The sequence below is a fragment of the Sarcophilus harrisii genome, chromosome 2 (assembly GCF_902635505.1).
Source record: "Sarcophilus harrisii chromosome 2, mSarHar1.11, whole genome shotgun sequence".
Classification (NCBI taxonomy): domain Eukaryota; kingdom Metazoa; phylum Chordata; class Mammalia; order Dasyuromorphia; family Dasyuridae; genus Sarcophilus; species Sarcophilus harrisii.
The window spans coordinates 633,007,016-633,029,945 of NC_045427.1; the positions used below are offsets into that span (position 1 = coordinate 633,007,016).

Here is a 22,930-nt window from a genome sequence, read left to right on the forward strand (position 1 = left end):
GGACCCCTGGAAGGTCTAACTGTCCATCAGTGGCCTTGAGTCAGAGAACTGGGGGGAGTTTTCCACATCTAATCCAAGGTGTGAGTCTTTGGGGCTAAGTTCTGAATCTGTTCCTCAGTTTTGAATATTATGGCAGATTCCCATATGGTGGAAATTGCCATGAGACCGAAGGCGCCCTGGGTCCTAACAAGGAACCAAAAGAGCTTCTCCACCTGCCAGAGGGATCACCGACTCCATCTTTCCCCAGACACCTTGACCCACTGCCACAGTCAGGCGGCCTGGATGGCAGCGCTGGGACCCAAGAAGCAAGCACGTGGCAACACAGGCAGAAAGATGCAGGGTCAACTCACCACTCGTCCCGGGATCCCAAGGGCGCCTTTGTCTCCCTGAGGAGCGAGGCAAAAGAGATCAGACGGGAGTGAACGGGGGGTGGTCTCAGGCTTCAGGCAAGGGAAGTAAGTCACACCAGCGGATGGTCGGGCAGGGAAACACCCTGACCAGACACATGCGCCCTGCCTGGCTTTGGGCACCTTCCCACGTGGTCCCCGCGGGTGTGTGCACAAAACACCACGTCACCAGGTATGGTATGGCGTGACGGATCCCACCAGGAACTAGTGCTTTCCTTTGTATTTGGGTTTAATCTGCATACATTTAAATATCATACAGCAAGGTCCTGATTAGTGTGGCTAATGGATTCCCCGGAGTAATAGCATGTGTTTAAATGCAAACTATTTGAAATTATCCTTGTATGAAAGATGCTAATTGGTTCCAGCCCAATAGAAATAGTCAAGTGTGAATTCGATTAATACTATTACATCAAGGGGTGTATTATTCACACTAATCAGAACCAAATGTTGAAGTATAAATAATATATTTATGATACATACTTATTTACATTGTATATGTCTATATAATACTTCACATTTACTTAATATTTTAATATCTCCTATTATGATCCTTTACATTTATTTTATTTATATTGTTAAATATCTCCTCCCGATAGAATAGAAGCTCCTTGAGGGTGGGACCTATTTCTTTTTTTTTTCTCCAGCACCTAGCACAGTACATGGAATATAGTAAGTGCTTAATAAATGCTTGCTGAAAGAATTGATGTTGAAAACTATTTTTGCATGTATTTTGAAAATAAAAAGCTATTATTAATTTTAAAAAAATGCTTGCTGAATGAATTATAGAAAGAAATTAGAGTCAGTTGACCTGGACTCCACTTTTGGTTCTCCCATTAATGAACTGTATGAATTTTGGCCCATCATACCCCCTTTTTTGTGCCTCAGTTTTCTCTTTTGTTAAAAAAAAATTAAGGAGATTGGGATAGTTGATGTAAGATCCCTTCCAATTGCAGATGGTCACACCGATCACAAAAAAACCCCACCCTGTCTCAATAGCATTCTCTCATTTATAAAACTTTCCTATCAGTTTTATCCTATCAACACCTTGTGAGATAAATAATGGAGATATTATCCAGGGGAGGGGCTTTTTGTCTGTGGATCTCTAGAACCCAGCACAAACCCTGGCACATGTGGAGGGAGTTTGCTGAACTGAATTCACTTGAATTTCTATTTTGCAGAGAAGTCAACTAAGTTTCAGCGGCTTTAAGTGACTTGTCCAACATTCACAGATCTGGGAAGTTCCTGGGGCCAGAGCTGGGAATCACCCAAGTCCTTCCCCCATTTTGCCAGCCATGCTCATAAAGGCCTTTATCTCACTGACCTAACAACTGTAGAGGGCATTTGTTAGGGAGGTCTGCTGTATCTATGTGACAGAAAATGAACACCCGGGAAAGCAGACACCCCAAGTTAGACTCTCCTTGGCAAAGCTGGAGAACAGAAGCCAGGCCTTCTTTCTCTGGTTTGGTCTTGCCCTTGGGCCCCACGATTTGGGGGAGATGAGTGGAAGTCTCCCCATCTCTCCCCCATCATCTCCTACCCTCAGAAAAGACAGTAAAGTGAGAGCCAAGTCACAAGATTCAGCTGTTCTGGGAAAGCGACTTTGTTTGGTACCCAAGGGTTACATCTTCCCACTCTGGAAATCTCCTTATAGAGGCTTTGCCGCTGCTCTCAGTACAAAATATTTTTTTGCTATCCCACAAATGCAGACCTTGTAAATTCTGGGTGGAGAACTGAAATTCAGTGCTGGCCAGGAAGAACGGAAATCAATTGAATGTAGAAAACAAGATGGTATCTGACCAAGCGTGTCTGCTGGAGGAATTGCTCAGTTCTACAGCCCAGCTGGAAAATTAGTGAGTCGTGGGCAGTCCTGGGGCCTGATCTCAGAGTCTGCTCCCCTTGCAGAGGTTACACATGACCTGAAAAGCAGAACGGGGAGGTCCGCTGGAATCACTGGATGTGGATGGCAAAATGGTGGTGGGGAGTAACCAGCGACAAACTCACCCACTGGGATTTAGCCTGTGCTTCTGGTGTCAAGATTCATCATTTGCTTTCAGGAAAAATATTCTACCTTCTTTGAAGCAGAGTACCCATGAGGAAATGATTTTCCTAAAGATGTTTGGAAAGCTCCATGGAGACAGGGATTAATTTGTTTTTGTCATTGGATCCCCAGCACCCAGCATGAAGTCTGGTACGCAGCAGGCACTTAATAAGAGCTTGTTGACTTTATGCTAGCCATCAGCTAGTCCAATCTTCCAGGTTTTACAAATGGAAAAACCAAGACCCAGAGAAGGAAAATGTCCAAGCCAAAATCACAGTGAATTAGTAGTGCAACTTGGGTCTAGAACCTGGAGAAAATGACAGCATGCCTACCAGAGGGTGCAACATGTAGCATCATTAATAAATGCTGCTTAAATTGACTGGAATTTTCATGACAGGGGATCCAAGATCCAAAGGAGAATTGTGAAAGAAGTGCTGGGTCAAATTCTAGCCACTGCACTTATTACCTGTGTTATCTATGGATCAAATAAGGGCATTAAACCCAGATGATCTTAAATATCTCTTCAGGCTCTAAATCTATGATCCTAAGATTATCTGAAATCTACCCATGAGATCTTTTTTTAATTTCACAAATGATAATCCCTCACAACAGAAGCATAACTAGAGCCATAATCCATGAGTTTGCTAATTGTTCTTCCTTCCTGGACTTGCTCGAAGGTGCCTTTTTTTTTGTCATAAGTTGCACACAGTCAAGCATATGGCTTGTGAATGACATTTCATGATGTGTATATTGGTATAGATATTATATATACACATGTGTGTGTTTTAAATTAATGTTATTCACAGTCTTAGTCATAAAATGCATGGGTTAGGATTAGGTACGATTGGTGAGGAGGCTGGAAACTATGCATAGGAGCCTCTATTTTTTTTTACCCTAAATGCTTTTTAAAGGTGGACTTTGGAAGAAAAACAAAAGAAGCTGCCCCTGTGAGTTTTATGCATTTAACCACTGCTCACTCTCCTCCTTGCATCTCATGGAGCTGATCCATCAGCCTTCCCAGCTAGTTGTAATGCTTCTCTAGCGCCAAGGATGGTCCCAAGTGCCTTTCATTATAAAGGTAACTTGTTCAGGGTTTTAAAATGTCAACAATTGTAATGATCATTAGCTGTTAAAGAACTACAATCTTCTGTTACCTTTTGAAAGTGAGGACTAGGGGTGACAGGAAATAATGTAATGCTTTGGAGAACTGGAATCTTTCTGACACGGATTTGGAGAGTCTAAATCTAGAGATGTGGGTAGGAATTTTAGGCATAGGGTAGGAAGAAGGGCTGGTGGGGGGGCGGGTTAGATCCAGGGGCGGCATGTGGGCATTGAGGGAAGGAAGCACCCCAGGAGGAGGCAGCTCCATGAAATGTGGCTATGGAGAGGAACTCACTCACCACCTCTCTTGGGAAGAGAGAAGGTTGATATGGGACCAGAGCAGGATCAATGTTTAAATATCAGCACTTAAGACAAAGCCCTGAGCATTCCACTCTAGGTAGAGCTCTATCTATATCTAACACTGCTTTAGAATTAGGGAAGATGCTTGTCAGCTATCTGATTTCTGAATGGATTGTAGAATGGTAGACTGTGGGGTTTATAATATTGGATTGGTTCCCCTAATCCTAAAAGCTATGGAATTGGAAACTTTGGGTTCAAATCCTGACTCTCACATTTATTCCCTGTGTGACTTTAGGCAAGTCACAACCTCCTTGAACCTCAGTTTTCCCTCATGAGAGGATTGGACTAGCCGGCATCTGGGTTCTCCTCCAGCTTCTATGATCCATCTCCTTGATTTCCCAAATTCATCTCCGCACTTACTCTCATCCTCTGGGACTTCCAAGAAATGGAGCCCATTTCCTCCCAAATTAAGAGCCATATACAAGTAAGCAGCCTCTTTGTTCAGCTAGTCACTCATTTCCAACCGCCCCTCGGACACTTCACAGGCGTTTCAAACTCAGCATATCTTAAACAAAGTTCATCAGCTTTCTCTCCCCTTTTAGCCTTCTTATTATAGTCTAGAGCACTGTGCTACTCCCAGCTCATCAGCCCTTTACTCTTCTCACACTTATCCAATCCCTTGTCAAATCTTGGCTCTCCCTTTTGGCTACCCAGATGAATTCTTTGGCCATCACAACCTACAAATCAAGGTAAAGGCAAATTGGTCTCAACCCTATATGGTGGGAGCCCTCTTGTATTCTGTATCTAAGGGGGCAAAATGGTAGGAAAGGAGGCAGTGGGTGCAGAGAGTCAATCACATGGCTTCTAGGGTATCTAAAATACTAACTTATGTCATTGATTTAGTGTTCAGATCTTTGAGTAAGTTGTTGATTAAAAGTTCAGATCTGGTATTTGGGGAAAACCAATATTCTAACCCAAGTATCCTTTTTGCTAGTAAGCACCAAAAAAAAGAGAAAAGGCAGGGGGAAGTACCACCTCCTCTTGAATTCTGGGTCCAGCTCAAAGTTGATTAGATTTAATTCAAGTCAACACATATTTATAAAATATCTACTAAGTGCTAGAAAATGTCACAGGCCTTGCCCTCAAGGAGCTGCATTCTTTTGGGTAGAACCAACAGATATAATATATATTAATTATGCATATGATAGAAATTATATATAAAATATCATATTTCTATATCATATATTATACTTTATCTATATTTATTATATTAGTATATGTGATTATGTTATTATATTTAATATATTAGTATGTATGATTATAAATGAATTACTTAGAAAACAAATACAAAGTCATCACTAGTGGCAGGGGAGGGAGAGTCCTGATATTGGATTGGGGGAGGAATCAGGAAAATTCTTGTGAAGGAAGTAACACCTGAGCTATGCTTTAAAGGAAGTTAGGGATTCTAAATAAGTAGCCTCTAAATAAATCCTGACCATCTTCAGACCATCAGATACATCTCTATGCAATGTATTGGTCAATGACCAAAATCATGGCTTGTAGTAATTGAAACCATCTTTGTTGTTTATACTCTTCTGTTTGTATGAAATGTAAGTAGATGCTACCAAGGGATGTGGATTAAAGACTATGGTCATGGGCAAAGGCTGTATTTGCTGAGACCAGGCTGAGAGTAACTTTGGAGAAGTCATTTAAGTTTTCTAAGCCTCAGTTTCCTTATCTGTAAAACAAAAGAGTTGGGCTAGGTCCTTCAGGGTCAATAGCAGGCGCCTGAAGGTCAAAGATGCTCTCTTTCAAGGGTTAGTTTCTACTCAGCTTTGGATTGCAGGTCTCAGACAGGGGATTTCATCAATGAGAGGGGAATACAGAAAGGACCTTCTTATTTGGACACAGAAGCACCGATAGTGGATAGTAAAAGATCCAAAAAATAAGCCAAGCAACCAAATAAATGCATGGAGTGTATGTGGAGTAGGGAAAGTTTACAGGTGTGATCTAGTAGTCTGAGTAACCAGGGAGAAAGAGCCATGGGAGGAAGATGAAGGAAAAGAAAGAAGTCAAGAAAAAGAAAAGAAAACTATTTACCGGAAGTCCAGGTCTTCCTGCGGGACCCTGGATCAAAAGGGCAAAAAAAAAACAACAAAAAAGAGAAAAAGAACTCATTAAACTTCATGCCAGGGAAATGGAACACACAATCCTGCATCTCCTAAGGATGGAGGGGACAGTGAGACATAATGGGAAGTGTCTAACATGAAGACCTGGATAAACCAGGTTCAAGGGCTAGCTTGAACACTTCAGGCTGGGCAGTGCCGGACAAGCCATTTATCATCTCTGACCTTTGGTTTCCTTGTTTGTGAAATGGAGAGAATGCATCTACCTCTTAGAGTAGGGTTTAGTGGGGTTAAGTGAGAAGCTCTGGGAGGGCTGTGTCAGTGCCATTGGCTGTTACTAAGCCATGGCAAACTCACAGTCTTGCCCTTGCTGCTCTCCCATACTTGCCATCCTGGAAAATGAATTTGGGAGGTGGAAATCCTCCCCCTTCCCTTCCCTCAGACCTGCTCCCGAGAAGATGATGCTGAGATGGTAACCACTGTCCTGGGGTCTGGATCTTGAACAGGAAGAGGGCACAGAGGATTTGGGTTCAATGTCCTCATTTTACAAAGGCCAAAACTTAGACCAAAGTGGGAAGCTGTCACTGACAGCTTCACATTTCGAACCTGAATCTCCTAGGACTCCAACTTCAGCACTCTCGGGAGCCCTGGTCCCCTCGACCTATATACCTGTCCCTTTCATTCTTAATCCCCCTGGACCTTTTCGTTCTATATCAGTCCAGCACACAGCCCTCACCTCCTAGGAGGAAACAGATGACACTTCTGAAGAGTGACAGCAGGGAAGGGCTTTTGTGGGGCAGACAATGGGGAGCCAATACTTGGCTTCTATATCTATCCTCACTGTGGGTCAGGCATCTGCTGTCCTTCAAGGCTAAAGAGTAAGCTCTGGATCTTGGGACTGATCTCACAGAGCCTTGGAGCTAGGGTTGCTCAGCCTCCACAGCGGGACTCCCCAATATGCCAGGGAACTACTCAAGGTCTCTTGAAAGAGACCTCAAAGGAAAAAGTACTAAAGGTTTGAATTTGAATCTGTATAATTTTTGGCAGGTCCTTTTACCTCTGAGTTTTGTTTATCTTTTTGTAAAACCAGATCATCTCTAAGATCTCTTTCAGCTTTAAATCCAATAATCCTAGCTCATTCTCTCTTCCTATGCAGGAATCCTATTCATTCTGCTCTTGGGCACAGCTCCCAGCAATCTCTGTGTGAGCTTTCCAATAAATGTGAGCCCTTCCTGACCTTGTACAATCTATCCCACTGTGGCAGCATGCTGAGCTTCTTCAGAAAGCATCAGGACCTAACAAGTCATGGAAACCAAAGGCAACAAATTTCCAGGAAGGTGAGACGTGGGGGAGAGACAGTCCAATATTTGGTTATGTCAGGGGTAAAAGAAGAGGGTGGGGAGGGGGCCTCCAAAGAGGCTTGTTTTCAGCAGGTGGTCCTTCAAGGCTTCCTTACTGCCAAGTTTATTTTGGAAGACTAATGATAGGAATTTTATCTGACATCCAAAGCATGCCATTATAAATCACCCTTTTTCATTTCAAGGGCTGAAATGACTCTCCAATTCCAATGTGATTTATCCATCAAGGGACAGAACAGATTTCTCAGTATGGGATCAATTTACCACTCACAGTAACAGATGGAATATTAAATAAGGACCTTATGAAAATCATGAAAGGCTTTCTCTCAGGTATGTATTTAGAGGCAAAACAAATATTGAAATGCCTTCTCTTGAGCACTAGAGACCTCTGGCTCTGGTTGGTTTCAATAACCTCAAGGGTGGACCAATTTCAAAGAATGTCATTCTTCCCATCTCAGTAAAAATCTGATGCACCCACCATGTGTTTGGGCTTTTAAGTTACTTTACACGGGCCCCCGAATGGTCTTTGAGCCTTTTGTTGGATTTTCAAAACACTGTCCCTCAAGGAAAGATCGCTACTGTATTGCCGGGTATCAATTTACTCCTTTGAGAGACTCTTCTTCACCTCTGATGTTCTTTCTTTTGGCAAGACTATCCTCCCCCCCCCCCCCCCACAGGGGACTCGGTAGAAAGGTCTGAGAATGAAGAGAGGCATTCTGGCTCTAATGTATTGCTTCTTCTGCAGCTTAACTTGCCGACATCACTTTCTCAATCCCCTTCCCTCCCCATCTCTTTTCAAAATATGGACCAAGCCAGTTGGCCCCAAAAGAAGCTGCCCACATAAATTCTCTTGGAAAACAGCACTTGCCCGATGTGATTCACATTCTCACTAAGTGAGTGGGCAGGGATGTATTCCACGGAACCGCACATTGAGAAGAGATGTCTCCTTTCTTGTTGATAATTACGCCCTTCTTCTACAATTGCCTCCTTTGAGGACAAAGAGAGTGTCTTATTACTGAGACAAGCTAGTCTTTTGGATTTCAGTTCAGAGCCTGCTTTGTCAAGAAGGAGAGAGATTTCTTGGGCTTTGATGTTTCTGAGCCTGGTTAAAAAAAATGACCGTCTCTTTCTCTTTCCAGCACTCAGGCACAGGCTTTTAGAGGAAGTCTAGAGAAAAATCAGCTGAGAATGGGAGATTCTGGGTGACTCCAAGGTCTAAAAGGGGGTGGGTTGGTTGGACAGACTACTTCACTTCTCTTTCTCCCCCACCCCAAGACCCTTTACCGTCAGAGAGAACAGCACATTCAAGTTTGGGGCATTTCAGCCGTGACCTCGGTACTTACAGGGGGTCCTGAAAGAAAAGGAGAAAAAGCATCTGTCAGTGGGTCTGCTCAGGAGATCGTAAAAAAACTCTGCGAGTTTTAGAAATCACACCTGCCTTTTACATTTAGGCGATCGGCAAGATTGCTTGATTCAGCATCAGAAAACCTGGTTTTAAATTTTGAGACTGACATTAAGTAACTATCTGACTATGAACAAGTCACTTCATCTCTTTTACATTAAACCCTTTCTTCTTTTTCCAAACCTCTTACACCATGCCCTTACTCCTTCCAGAGACCATTGTCTGTAAACTTCCTCTTTTCTCCTCCATCAGTTAGTCAATGAGCATTAAGTCCAGGCACTGGAGCTACAATCCTAACCCTCAGTAAGCTCATGTCTAATGAGGGAGAAAACATCCAAAAACAATGTGTGAGCAAGTTATATACAGGCCATCCCTCTGCATGCATTCTCAATCCCATTCTTTCTCCTTTACAATAGGACTTCTTAAATTTTTTCCTTTCATGACCCTGAGAAATTTTTATGTGATCCTAGGGATAGAGGTATATTATGTAAATATATAAATCAAACATATACTGATAATAAATCATAATTTTGTGACCCTCAGTTCAGTTATGAGATCTCATAGGGTCACAAATTAGTTTAGGAAAGTAGATTTTAAAAGATCTTTCTACACACCTCTCAGATTAGCTAAGATGACAAGAAAAGATAATGATAAATGTCGGAGGGGATGCGGGACAACTGGGACACTGATGCATTGTTGGTGGAGTTGTGAAATGATCCAACTATTTTGAAGAGCAATAAAGAACTATGTCCAGGGCTATCAAACTGTGCATATCCTTTAATCCAGCAGTGTTTCTACTGGGTCTGTATCCCAAAGAGATTCTAAAAAAGGGAAAAGGACACCATGTGCAAAAATGTTTGTAGCAGCCATTTTTATGGTGGCAAAGAAGTGGGGACTGAGTGGATGCCCATCAGTGGGAGAATGGCTGAGTAAGTTATGGTGTATGAATGTTATGGAATATTATTGTTCTATAAAAATGATCAGCAGGATGACTTCAGAAAGGCCTGGAGAGACTTGCATGATCTGAAGTGAGTACAACCAAGAGAACGCTGTACATGGCAACAGGAAGATTGTGTAATAATCAATTCTGATGGACATGGCTCTTTTCCACAATGAGGTGATTCAGACCAATTCCAATAGACTAGGAATGGAGAGAACCATCTGTACCCAGAGAGAGACCTAGGGAGACTGAATGTGGATTACAACATAGTATTTTCACTTTTTTGTTGTTGTTTGCTTTTTCTTCCTCATGTTTTTCCTTTTTGATTGATCTCCAATGCAATTTTGATTGAAATATGTGTAGCAGAATTGCACGTTTAACATATACTGGTTTATTCACTGTCTGGGAGAGGGGTTGGAGGGAAGGAAGGGAGAAAAACAATTTGGAACACAGGGTTTTGCAAGATTGAATGTTGAAAACTATGCATGTGTTTTTATAAATAAATAAATAAATTTATAAATGAAAACCTTTTTTTTTTTTTTTAAAGAAGTTCTCTCTCCAGATCATCCCAAATATTTCACCCTAGTCATTTTAATCCCACACACCCATTGGCTACGTCAAACTGAATATCCTGCCAACATTTCAATGTCAACATGTCTAAAGCAGAAGTCATTATCTTCCTTTCATCCTAACCACTCTTCTCCAATGAACCTCCCTATCTCTGTCAAGGGATCACTGATCTTCCACTCACCCGGTTTCACAAATTCTTCTTCCTCGTGGTTTTCCTATCTAATCACTTACCAAACCCTGCAATTTCAATCTAACAACACTTTCCTTATTTTTTCTCTTTTCTTTACTCACATGGCTGCCGTTATAATTCATGGTCCCATTAACCAAAACTATTTCAGTAACCTTGTAATGGTCTCTCTGCCTCAATCCTCTTCCCTCTCTGGGCCATCCTCCATTTTCTTGCCAAAGAGATTTCCCCGAGTTAGGCTGTGACCTTGTCACTTACTTATTCAATACTGGTTCCAAATACTAATATCTCTGTTCAGTTTTTAAAGTTCAAAATAAGCTGACTACAACTTGCCTTTCTTTTTTCCCCCTCAATAGTATTTTATTTTTTCCAATTACATTACAATAAAGATAGCTTTCAACATTTGTTTTGGTAAGATTTTGAATTCTAATTTTTTTCTCCCTCCCTTCCTCCCTACCTCTCTCCGAGACAGCAAGCAATCTGAAATAGGTTATATATGTACAACCATTTTAAACATTTCTATATTAGTCATATCATGAAAGAAAAATCAAAACAAAAAAGAAAACCATGGGAAAGAAAAAGCAAACCAAAAAAATGAAAATAGTATACTTCAATTCTTATTCAGTCTCCATAGTTCTTCCTCTGGATGTGGATGGCATTTTCCACCCCAAATCTATTGTAATTATCTTGGATCACTATATTGTTGAGAAGAGCAAAGTCTGTCACAGTTGATCATCACATAATCTTGTTACTGTGTATAATGTTCTCCGCACAAAGTTCTGCTCACTTCACTCAGCTTCAGTTCGTGTAAGTTTTTCCAAGTTCTTCTAAAATCAGCTCGCTCATCATTCATTATAGAACAATAATATTCCATTACATTCATATACCATAACTTATTCAGCCATTCTCCAGCTCATGGGTAGCCACTCTGTTTCGAAATCCTAGCCACCAGAAAAAGAGCTGCTGCCAGCCTGCCCTTCCAACCTTCTTTCACATTATTCCTCATTGCAGCCTTCTTGCTGGTACTTACATAGCACACAGCATCTTCCATTCCTGCAGTTCTAGATAGCTGGCCTCCATACTGGGAATGCACTTCCTTCTCAGCTCTACCTCTCAGAAACCTTTGTTTCCTTCAAAATTCTGCTTTGGCAACACCTTTTCCCATTCCTTCCTCCTTGTCAAGCTACTTACTGGTGATCCTGACCATTTTATCTCATATTTAATATGAGGTAAAATATATATATATATATATATATATATATATATATATATACTATTCTAAAATATGGAAATATTGTACGTGTAGTCTTTCCCAATAGAATGTAAGCTTCTTAGAGGCAAGGACAGTTTCACTTCTTTCTGCATCCCCGAAACTCAATTCAGTGACCCTTAGTAGGCGCTTAATAAATGCCTGTTGATTGATGTTTGATTTGAGGCCTTTAAGTATTAGGGTCCCCATCTGTCACATGGAGATTATGATATTTATTTTGCATGCATCAAGTATGATTATTATAAGTATTGTTAAGAAATTTTCCAAGTACTCATGGGTTGAGGAAACTCTAAATAGTCTTCACTGTCATTAATGGGCAGCTAATGGGATTGAGATGTCTAGCTGGGCAGTAGGCAGCGCTGACCTGGACTTCAGGAAGTCATCACTTGCAAAAAGAAGATGATCAAACTTGGGGAAGTCATTAAGAAGGAGAGAAGAGTTGAGTTTAATAGTCTTTAGGTGTACCAAAGTCAAAGGTATGATACAAGTAATGATCCAGCAAAGGGGACTGAGGAAGAGCAGGTAGAGAGAGGCAGCAGGAAGGCAAAGAATGAGTGAGCGTCCAGGGGGAGGAGGAGGGAAGTGTCCAGTGCCGCAGAGAAGTCAGAGAGGATTGAGAGAATGCCTGTGGATAATGGCTTTATTATTTGCAACCTGGGCAAATCATTTCACTTCTTTCTGATCTCAGTATCTTCATCTATAAAATTGGCAGGGGATAGTGATAGGGATGGATTATATCATATGATCTCAAAGGTTCCTTGAAACTAATATTTTGGCTTTCCCTCCCTCCCTCTCTCCCTTCCTCCCTCTCTCCCTTCCTTCCTTCCTTCTTTCCTTCCTCCTTTCCTTCCTCCTTCCCTCCCTCCCTCCCTCCCTCCCTCTCTCCCTTCCTCCCTCTCTTCCTTCCTTCCTTCCTTCCCTCCCTTCCTCCTCCCTCCCTCCCTCCCTCCTTCCTTCCTTCCTTCCTTCCTTCCTTCCTTCCTTCCTTCCTTCCTTCCTTCCTTCCTTCCTTCCTTCCTTCCTTCCCTCCTTCCTTCCTTCCTTTCTCCCTGCCTTCCTCCCTTATTTTCTTTCTTTCTCCTTCCCTCCTTTCCTTATTCCCTTCTTTCCTTCCTTTCCCTTTATTTTTTTTATATCACTATTACCCAATGCTTCCCTGTCTACCCCAACCACTGATTTCTACCTTCTCATAAATGAGTAGATCTGAGCAAAGAAAATCAGTGTCTTTGTGTGTCTGGAAACATATGTCAAATTTTATACCCATAATCTACCACTTTTGTGACAAGAAGCAGTGCACGTCCTTAACTATCTGACCTCTGAAGTCATAATTACACACCTTATTCTGACATTCTATTTAAAAGTCTCTTGTAGCTCTAACTTTTTATATTCTGAGGTCCCTATCATATCTGCCATTCTAGATTCTAGATTTTAAGGTGCCTCTCAGTTCAGGCATTCTATGTTCTGTGGGCTTTCCAGTTTGATATTCTCTATGTTCTGTTTTCCAAGACCATTTCTAGATCTGATAGTTTATGTTCTAAGGGCATTTCCAGTTCTGACATTCTATGTTTAAGTTTTAAGGTGCCTCCCACTTTTAACATGTTATGTTCTAAGGTCCCTCTCAACTCTGCCATTCTTAATCATAGGTTCTAAGGGTATTTCCATGTCTGACATTCTGGGTTCTAAAAGATACTTCCACTAAAGTACCTCACAGCTCTGGTGTTCTAGGTTCTAGATTCTAAGGCACCTTCCAGTTCTGAAATTTGATATTCTAAAATTTCTTTTCAGTTCTGACATCCCAGAAGTCTACATGTTATGAAAATGGGGAAAGGTTCAGAGTGCCCAACAACTGTAAAAGGTTATTTCCTCATGAAATGAAACCAGACAGGGAAGAACAGCCTCCATTCCCCATTAGGCCCCTGCTTGATTGCTATCAGGAGTGCCCTAGTTTCTTTCAAGTAGACCCATGAGCCAGCCTGTCTGAGCATCTTCTCCTCAACATCCATCTCCCAGGGTCCTTTGTGGGCTCTGAGACTCTTTGCTCCTTCCAAGTCCACGTCTCCCCTTCCTGCATCCCTTCTGTGAACCCCTCACAAAGGTCCCTGGCCATGAATGACAAAGTTCTATGTTCTGAAAAGGGAGGAGGGAAGGGGAGAAAGAGGAAGATGGAGAAATCAAAGCTGCATCTCTGCAGAACATGAGTCAGGAGCCCCTAAGGCGTGTTTGAGCCCCAGCTGGATCTGCTCAGTCCCTGGGCACCTGGGGCCGCTGGCTCAGCAGCTACTTGGGCCCCTCCTTTTATGCTCAGCTAATAAAGCATCCTCATGTTTCCCTTTCACTGCTCATTTTCTCAAAGCTGCTCTTCTGTTCTCCTTTATCTTCCCTTCCCACGATCCTGGCCTGCTTCCATGGAGGAACTGTGGCTTTTATGCTGCTCTTTGTCAACTGATCACATTTAAAAAAATCACCAGCAATCAGAAGTTAAGAAATACAGCTGGACCGAGGAGCTTTCGGCTCTAGGTTCTGAGACCCGCAAGCAGCGCTTCTCTTGAAGTGGATCTTGGGGTCCAGTGGCCCCTGACACAAGAACTAGGAAGAGAACGAGGAAGGGCTCAGAAGATATTGTCCCAGCTGCCGCTAGTGATCCAGAGAGGGTTGATCAGTTCATGGCTATTCTCTATTTTTAAACCCTCAGCCAACTTTCGGGCTGATTGTCCCAGGGTTCATAGGCTCCTACATTTTAAAACTAGAACAAAATTTAGGTGTGTTCTAATTCAACATTCTCATTTTACCAAGGGGGAAACTGAGGCTTAGAGGACAAAGTTCTTATTTTCTTATTTGTTTCTATTTATTATTATATATTTTTTATTATTTTATACTCGCTGGCAACTTCCCACATAGCCAGCAACCACAGCCACAAAGGGGTCTTGAAGACGCTGTGGTGTCTAACTTGGTCAGTGGTACCCCGCTCAGACAAAGATGTTTTTCCCAGGGTCACCTGCTTATTTCTTCTGTCAACAACCAGTTCTATGGTGAGATTACCTGGCACATCGTAAGCACTCTAAAAATGTTATTTAATAATGTTATGATTAACAATAATAGCTACTATAATAACATTAATTAAAATTAATCAGGAATCAGCTGTTATCACAGTCACAGTAAAGGGTGGTGCTTGAAGACACTAACCCAGAAGCCAGGCCTCTGTCTGATTTTACAAAGTGCCCAGAGAGAGGCCTTCATTGGGGTTAATGGCGGCTCATCCCAACTATTGCAATAAAAAAGGGGGAAAACAGTTCTGGCTGTGAGGGGATCAGTAAAAAGAGTTCAGCAAGACCAAAAACACAATGAACTGGGGCCAGGCCCAGAGTCTAGGGCCAGTTTTGGTACAAATTCACTGTGTAACCTCAGCCACTGCCTTCCCACTTGTGAAATGATGAGTTTGGATTGTAACGACTGGATGGTCTTGAATGATATACGGTCTAATGAATGGAGTCTACTCTGGAACAATACTATTGAAGACTTTTTTTTTCCCATAGGCCTCTTCTCAAATGAGGTATTATCCCAGGCAGCTAAGTCCCTAGTGTCCAGCACCACTAACATACCCCTGGAGGTCAGTTAGTCAGTCGATGAATTTTTATTAAGCTCCTATTTTATGCAGGGCATTGAACTGAGTGCTGTAGGATGTCATTACAGAACTGATGTGTTTGTAATAAGACCACTATCCCCACCACAAACATCACAACGTGCTCACAGGTGGAACATCAGCTAGAAGTCATTTGGTCCAATTCTCTGCTTTAGAGACGAGGAAAGTGTTGTTGAGTCCTTTTAGTTGAATCCGACTTTCTGTGATATCATTTGGGATTTTTTGGCTAAGATCTCCTTCTCCAGGTCATTTGTACAGGTGAGGAAGCTGAGGCACACAGGGTCAAATATTGCTCAGGGTCACAAGCTAGGGAGTGCACAGGCCAGACTTGAACACCGGAAGATGAGCCTTCCTGATTCCAGGCTTAGGTGTCCCCTAGCCGCCCATGTCATTTCTTAAGTCTACGTAATGAACAAAGCACAAACCAAACCCTGATTTGGAGCGTGTGCCATTGGTCCTCATTGCTCCTCACCTTCAGCAGTCCTTCTCCCATCCAGACTGTGGCACAGGCTGGGATGTTCCCCCTCCTCCCCTCTGTCCCTCGGAATTCCTGGTTTTCTCCAAAGTTCTGCTTGAGAACCTTCACTTCCCCTCACTCAAGGCAAGTGCCTGTTAGCCCCACAACTGCTAGTGGTTAAACAGGTTACGTTGTCACCCTCAATCAAAATGTAAGCTCCTTGAGAGAAAAGCCTGTTTTATTTTTGTATTTGGATGCTGGCTGCCCACTTCAGTACCTGATATTTATTAAGGGCATAATAACATTAGAGGCAGCTGGGTAGTACAGTGGGCCTGGAGTCAGGAAGATACATACTGAGATACTTCTAGCTGTGTGATCATGAGCAAGTCATTTAACTCTGTGTGCCTCAGTTTCCTCACCTGTAAAAAGAGCTGGAGAAAGCAATGGCAAACCAGTCCAGTATTTTTGCTAAGAAAATCCCAAATGGGGTCACGAAGAGTTGGACATAATTGAAAACAACAACAAATAATAAATATTTGTTGACATTTTAAATAAAATTTTAATTGCTTCCCTTAGTAGGAGAAATAGTAGGAGAATTTGCAACTGAAGATAAAATTGAAAATAAATATATGAGTAGTGAAGTTAGAAGCAGCGTGGGGTAGTGGAGAGAAATGGAGCTAGATTCACATTCTAACTCTTTCCTTTTCTAGCTTTGTGACCTTGGTACATTGGTTTCATTCTTTTTAAAATGGGGGCATTTTCCAAGCTTGTCTCTGAGCTTCCTAAATTGTGTATGACATTCCTTATCCCTCTGGGTCACCTTCCTGAAATCCAATGTACCCTCTGCATTCAGATTGCATGCTGGGTAAGTTCCCATCAGAACAGATTCTACCTTGAGAACTCCAAATTTGTCTTCACCCCAGATGCTCAATCTTTCCCATTTGGGCCCATCCAGAGGCACAGGGAGGATGCCCACGGCATCCTTCCCCAAACACAGGACTGTGGGTCCTTCTTTAAGGCTGAAAGGAAAAGATTTAGAAGACATAAAAGAAAGTGTCTCTTGTTAGTGAGTTTATGGAGTCACTGCCCCCAAGAGGTGGAACAAGCTGAAGTTTTATAAAAATATTTAGATAATAACACAGTACGGGTCTGTCACCCACGAATTGAAGGGAAGCCGGCTACATTTTGGGCGTGTTGCAGCCTTTGAGGCTGGCATCGGTGGAAAGAGTGGCTCCGTAGGACCCAGAATTAGAAGCAGAGAATCCCCAAGGCTGGCCTAATGAAAGTGCCAGTGTGGTCGTCTTTCTGCCGGTTTTAGGTCAAAACACTAGGTAGGCACAGTCTGTCTGGCCGGCAATCCTCGCTTCTCCTCCCCTGGTTCTAAAAGTGAGAAAGAAACAGGCAGCTCACTGACTCTCTGGGCTTCCTGAGACACACAGGCAATTCTCTCTGCCAGTTATTACAAAACTCCTTCATTCGCTCTGGATATCGTTGTCAAGTACTAGCCATGTTGGAGGCACCAGGCTGAGGGTTGGAAAATGGGGTTTAAGCTGCATGACTGCTTCTGTATGGGAAGTGTTGGGGTCCCAAAGATCCCAAAGTCTCCCGTGATCTTTCCTCTGCTCAAAATATCTTATGGAATCCTCTACTGCCTCCTAAACACATTTCAAATCTTTAGCCTAGGACTCAAGGCTCTCCACAACCTGGACTGAAATTTCTTCCATAAAAAAAAATATTTTTATTGCTATTTTTTATTTTTCATAACTCACATTTTCAAATAATATACATCTCTTTTCTCCATCATCACTCAAACTGTCCCTTATTATACAGAATTAAAAAGAGAAAGAGAGAAAGGATCCAATTCAGCAAAACTAACCAACACATCAATCGAGGTATCCAGTGTTCCACATCCATAGTACCCCACCTTTGCCAAGAAGGAAAGCAGGTTCATTTTTTTCTACTTTTCCTTAGGGTCAGACTTGGGTCATTATAATAATACAGTGTTTATTTTTATTTTATTTATTTTTTATTATAGTTTTTATTTGCAAAACATATACATGGGTAATTTTTCAACATTGACCCTTGCAAAACCTTCTGTTCCAACTTTTCCCCTCTTTTCCTCCACCCCATCCACTAGATGGCAGATAGCCCAATACATGTGAAATATGCTAAAGTATGTGTTAAATCCAGTATACATATACATAGTTATACAGTTATCTTGCTGCACAAGAAAAATCAGATCTAGAAAAAAAGGAAAAAACCCAAGAAGGAAAACAAAAATGCAAGCTGACAATAACAGAAAGAATGGAAATGCTATGGTGTGATCCACACTCATTTCCCATAGTTCTCTCTCTGGCTGTAGCTGACTCTTTTCATTATTAAACAATTGGAACTAGTTTGAACCATTTCACTGTTTTGTTTTTTTTTTTTGGATATTATTTCTCTTTTAATCAGTAGAGAGCCAGTATTATTCAGCATTCAACACATATATTCATTTATTCAACAAATATTCATTAAATTATTATTAAGGATAATAATTATTATTCATTAAATGGTCCTTGCTTTCATGGAGCTAATGTTCTAATAAGGGATACGATGTCAACACAAAGTATTTCAATATTATATGATATTGATATTGATATATATGATATGATATTGAATTCAAACATTATCAGTGTTCATTTTTGTTGGATATTATTTCCATTTCTATATTGTTTTAGTTGTTATGAATCCCCTTCCCTGGTTCTGCTTACTTCACTTTTGTATCAGTTCCTTTAAGTTTTTTTGTGTATGTGTTTCTCTTTGAATTCTTCACATCCATTATTCCTTATAGCCCAGAAAGTCCATTATAATCACTTCCTGTATTTGGTTGTGCCATTTCTTGGTATATACATCCTTGTCTTTACCTTATATTATATCTCTCAGTGCAGCCTACATCCAGCCACCCTGGACAGCTCCTCCTTCTCCCTCCCAACTGCTCAACCCCCCTCCAACTGCCTCCCCCCAGCAAATTTCAGGATCCAAAGCACTTTTCTCACACCAGCTTAGTGAACTAGGCGGCACAGGTTTTAGAACATCTATTTTATAGCTGAGGAAACTGAAAAGTCACAGAGCTAGCAAAACCAGCATCCCTTCCAGTATGCTCAATTCTGTCCATGTGCAGAATAACCACCCCTTTTAATCTCCCAATCCTAATTTAATGTTCAGCTCAAAGGCCTTACCCTTCCATTAAGCTTTGCCATCCTCCTTGTATGTGATGACTTTCCCCCTCAGCCCTCCTGTGATACTCTCTGATGCGCTTATTTCTGTTTCAATTTTAACAAGTACTGATTAAGCACTTACTATGTGCTAGACCCTGGAAATATAAGTACAAATGTGAGGTGGTGCTTCCCTTCAGGGAGCTTCCATTTTTTTTTTTTTACAATATCATGTAATATTGGAATACTTTGTGTTGACATCGTATCCTTTATTAGAACATTAGCTCCATGAAAGCAGGGACCATGAATTGCGTACGGAGTACTGTTCACAGCAGAAGTTTAATGAATATTGTTGAATAAATGAATATACGTTGAATGCTGAATAATATTGGCTCTCTACTGATTAAAAGAGAAAAATGCCTAATATCAGCTTAACCTGTCAGATGAAATTGGATTTTTTTTGGTCTCTGTCTCCTGAAGCCCCTCAAATATCATAACAGATTCCCATGACTACGGTGTGAGATTACTGCACTGGGGTGATTGTTAGGTACAATCTCGAAGCTGCCTCTTCTTAACATTCTCTCTCATCTTTCTTACATCCCTTGATATTGGTGTGACCTTGTGGAAGCAGAAAATTGGGTTGACATGATTCCATTAAAGGTTCAGGTGCCCACTGCTGCTCCTGCCTTAGCACTCATTAAACTGTGTGTGATAGAAGACAGTAGAGAGAAAACTGGCTTTGGAGGAAGGAAAATAGACTTGAACACTGACTAGCTATGTGATGCTAGGCAAGGCACCTGACCCCTTAATTTCTGCATCTGTAAAATGGGAATAAAAGTAATAGTCCTTACCATACAATTATTTATCGCATGTATAAAGCACTTTGTACATGTCAAGTATCAGAATTATCATCATCATCACTCTAACCCTCACTGTTCTTCCCTCTCTTCCTCTCTTTGTCTATTCCTAGACCACAGCCTAGAAGCTGTCTCTATTTAGCATTCTCCCCCCTTATCTTTTTTAAATCCCTTGATAATTTTTTCTGAAGCGAGGTGGGGTAGGGGAGACCCAAATGTTTTAGTCCCAGTTCTTTTGTCATAACCACCTCACCTAGGGACAGGGAAGGAAGAGATTCCTGGGTCAAAAATTTAAAGAGCTGGGCTTTGAAAAAATTCTCTATAAAAGCAGGGGAGACAAGGAAAATGTCTCCCATTAAGCAGCAGGCACAGATGAGGAGATGCTTGTTGCTAGGCGACCAGCCATGGAGGCATTTCTTAAGCGAGCCATGGGCCACTTCAGCAAAGACTCTCTCGTGGGAACAGAATCTCTGGGAAGCTTTGACCTCAGCTTCCCCAGGTGAAAGCATCTCTCCCCATTCTTTTGACTCTGTGCCTACCCACTGAACTTAATCTAAAGCCACGACTCCTTGTAATTTGTGCATTTCAATTGTCAGATATTCCAGCATCTGTGCTCAATGCTCTGTGAAATCCAAAAGCATTATTACCATGATGTTAATTAGATCCTAGTCTTCATTAAGAGAATATGAGCATTGCTTGAGTAAACTGCAGATATTTAGCCTTGAAAAGAGAAAACTTGGGATGTGTGTATGGGGAACATGATATTTGATTCAAGCATCTGGACCTGTCATGGGGAAGGGATAGATTCTGGTTGGCTCATAGAAGAGAGATCCAGGAAGAATGGGTGGATGATGCAGAATCTTGATGTTAAGGGGAAAAAACTTCCTAGTCATTAGAACTGTTTCAAAGGAAAATGGGCTGTATTGGGAGGAAGTAAATGCCCTTTCTGGTATATCGTAAAGAAAACCATTCAAATGGGTTGGACTAGCTGCCTTGAAAGTCCCTTCCAGTTCAAAGCTACCCTGATCATAAAAACCCAGACCTTTGGGGAATTAAACTTATGACTGTGGGAATTAGGGAGGACAGAGGTTAAGTAATTTGTCCAAGGCTGATGCTTTCATCCCTTAGGAATAGCTTCCTATTACTGCTTAAGCCAACAATAGCAAAAATTTTTTTTAAAAAAGTTAAGTTTTCAGTTCCTATGCTCAAAAAGTTATCAAACTGTGCATACCCTTTGATCCAGGAGTGTTACTACTGGGCTTATATCCCAAAGAGATTATAAAGAAGGGAAAGGGACCCATGTGTGCTTGAATGTTTGTGACAGCCCTTTTTGTAGTGGTCAGAAACTGGAAACTGAGTGGATGCCCATCAATTGGAGAATGGTTGAATAAATTGTGGTATATGAATATTATGGAATATTATTGTTCTGTAAGAAATGAGCAATAGGATGATTTCAGAGAGGCCTGGAGAGACTTACACGAACTGATGCTGAGTGAAACGAGCAGGGCCAAGAGATCATTATATACTTCAACAACAATACTATATGATGGCCAATTCTGATAGACCTGGCCATCCTCAGCAATGCAAATCATTTCCAATGGAGCAGTAATGAACTGAACCAGCTACGCCCAGAGAAAGAACTCTGGGAGATGACTAAAAACCATTACATTGAATTCCCAATCCCTATATTTTTGCCCACCTGCATTTTGGATTTCCTTCACAGGCTAATTGTACAATATTTCAGAGTCCAATTCTTTTTGTACAGCAAAATAATGGTTTGGTCATGTATGCTTATTGTGTATTTAATTTATACTTTAATATATTTAACATCTACTGGTCATCCTGCCACCTGGGGGAGGGGTTGGGGGGAAGGAGGGGAAAAATTGGAACAAGAAGTTTGGCAATTGTCAATGCTGTAAATTTACCCATACATATAATCTGTAAATAAAAGGCTATTAAATAAAAAAAAAGTTTTCATTCCCAACTCTATATTTTGACTCTCTTCTCCCCTTTCTTAGATGGTAAACAATCAGATACAGGCTATATATGTGCAATTATGTAAAACATTTCCAGATTAGTAATTTTGTACACGATTCAAATAAAAGAAAAAATGGAAAGAAAATGAAAAATATCATGTTTCAGTATTTATTTGGTCAACATCAATTCTTTCTCCAGAGGCAGAGAGTATACTTCATCATTAGTCCTTTGGGACTGGCTTGGATCATCGTATTGTTGAGAATAGCCAAGTCGTTCCCAGTTCCTCATCAAATAATATTACTATTGCTGTGTACAACATTCTCCTGGTTCTGTTCATTTTCCCTGTGGATCAGTTCATACAGATCTTTCCAAGTTTTTCTGAAGTCATCCTGCTTAACGTTTCTTACAGCACAATGATATTCCATTACAATCATATCCCATAGATTGTTTAGCCGTTCCCCAGTTGATGGGCATCCTTTTGATTTCCAATTTTTAGCCACCAGAAAAAAGAGCTGCTACAAGTATTTTGGACAAATAGGTCCTTTCCCTTGTTTTGGCTATCTTTGGGAGAGAGTCCTAGCAATGGTGTTGGAGTATCTAGGAATTTGCATGGTTTTATAGCCCTTTGAGCATAGTTCCAAATTGCTCTCCAGGAGGGTTGGATTAAAGTTCACAACTTATGTCACAATAGTGTCCCAGTTTTCCCATATTCCCTGCAACCAACTACAGTAAAATTAATCCACATATATTTATCAACTCTCCATTATGTTCCAGGCATTTTCAAATGAAATTCTAGCCACTTTCCTTTCCAGCCTAAGTTAGGGACAGCCAAGAGTGATGATGTTAAAGTCAAAATTGATGATGATAATAATAACAACAATTGATTCTATTCCTCTTTGAGCTTTTTTCTCCACCCTAGCTAGTTTAGTAACATCCAAGCCCTGAAAAGTCCCTCTACCCCTGCAGCCCCTTTTTCTGATTGGTCAGTTGCTTGTGGAAACATTATTCTAAGGAAAGCAGCCAGACCTACCATATTTACTGCTTCCTTTTTCTCTGAGTTTTTGCTCTTGATTCTCTGGAATTCTTTCTCAGACAGAAGAGAA

General features: G+C 41.2%; 1 protein-coding gene across 10 annotated transcripts in view; it reads right to left on the bottom strand.

Moving 5' to 3' along the window:
* Positions 1-22,930, bottom strand: part of COL13A1 (collagen type XIII alpha 1 chain) — a 196,517-nt gene that overhangs the window by 110,716 nt on the left and 62,871 nt on the right. For 7 of the 10 annotated variants that reach the window (XM_031956841.1, XM_031956845.1, XM_031956843.1 and 4 more), the window contains exons 3-5: positions 8,674-8,681; positions 5,947-5,973; positions 351-386 (exon numbers count right to left, since the gene is read on the bottom strand). In XM_031956841.1, the coding sequence (XP_031812701.1) occupies positions 351-386; positions 5,947-5,973; positions 8,674-8,681 (71 nt within the window). The remainder of the gene's footprint in view (positions 1-350; positions 387-5,946; positions 5,974-8,673; positions 8,682-22,930) is intronic. The other 3 variants (XM_031956844.1, XM_031956840.1, XM_031956839.1) reach the window with 1 other exon arrangement.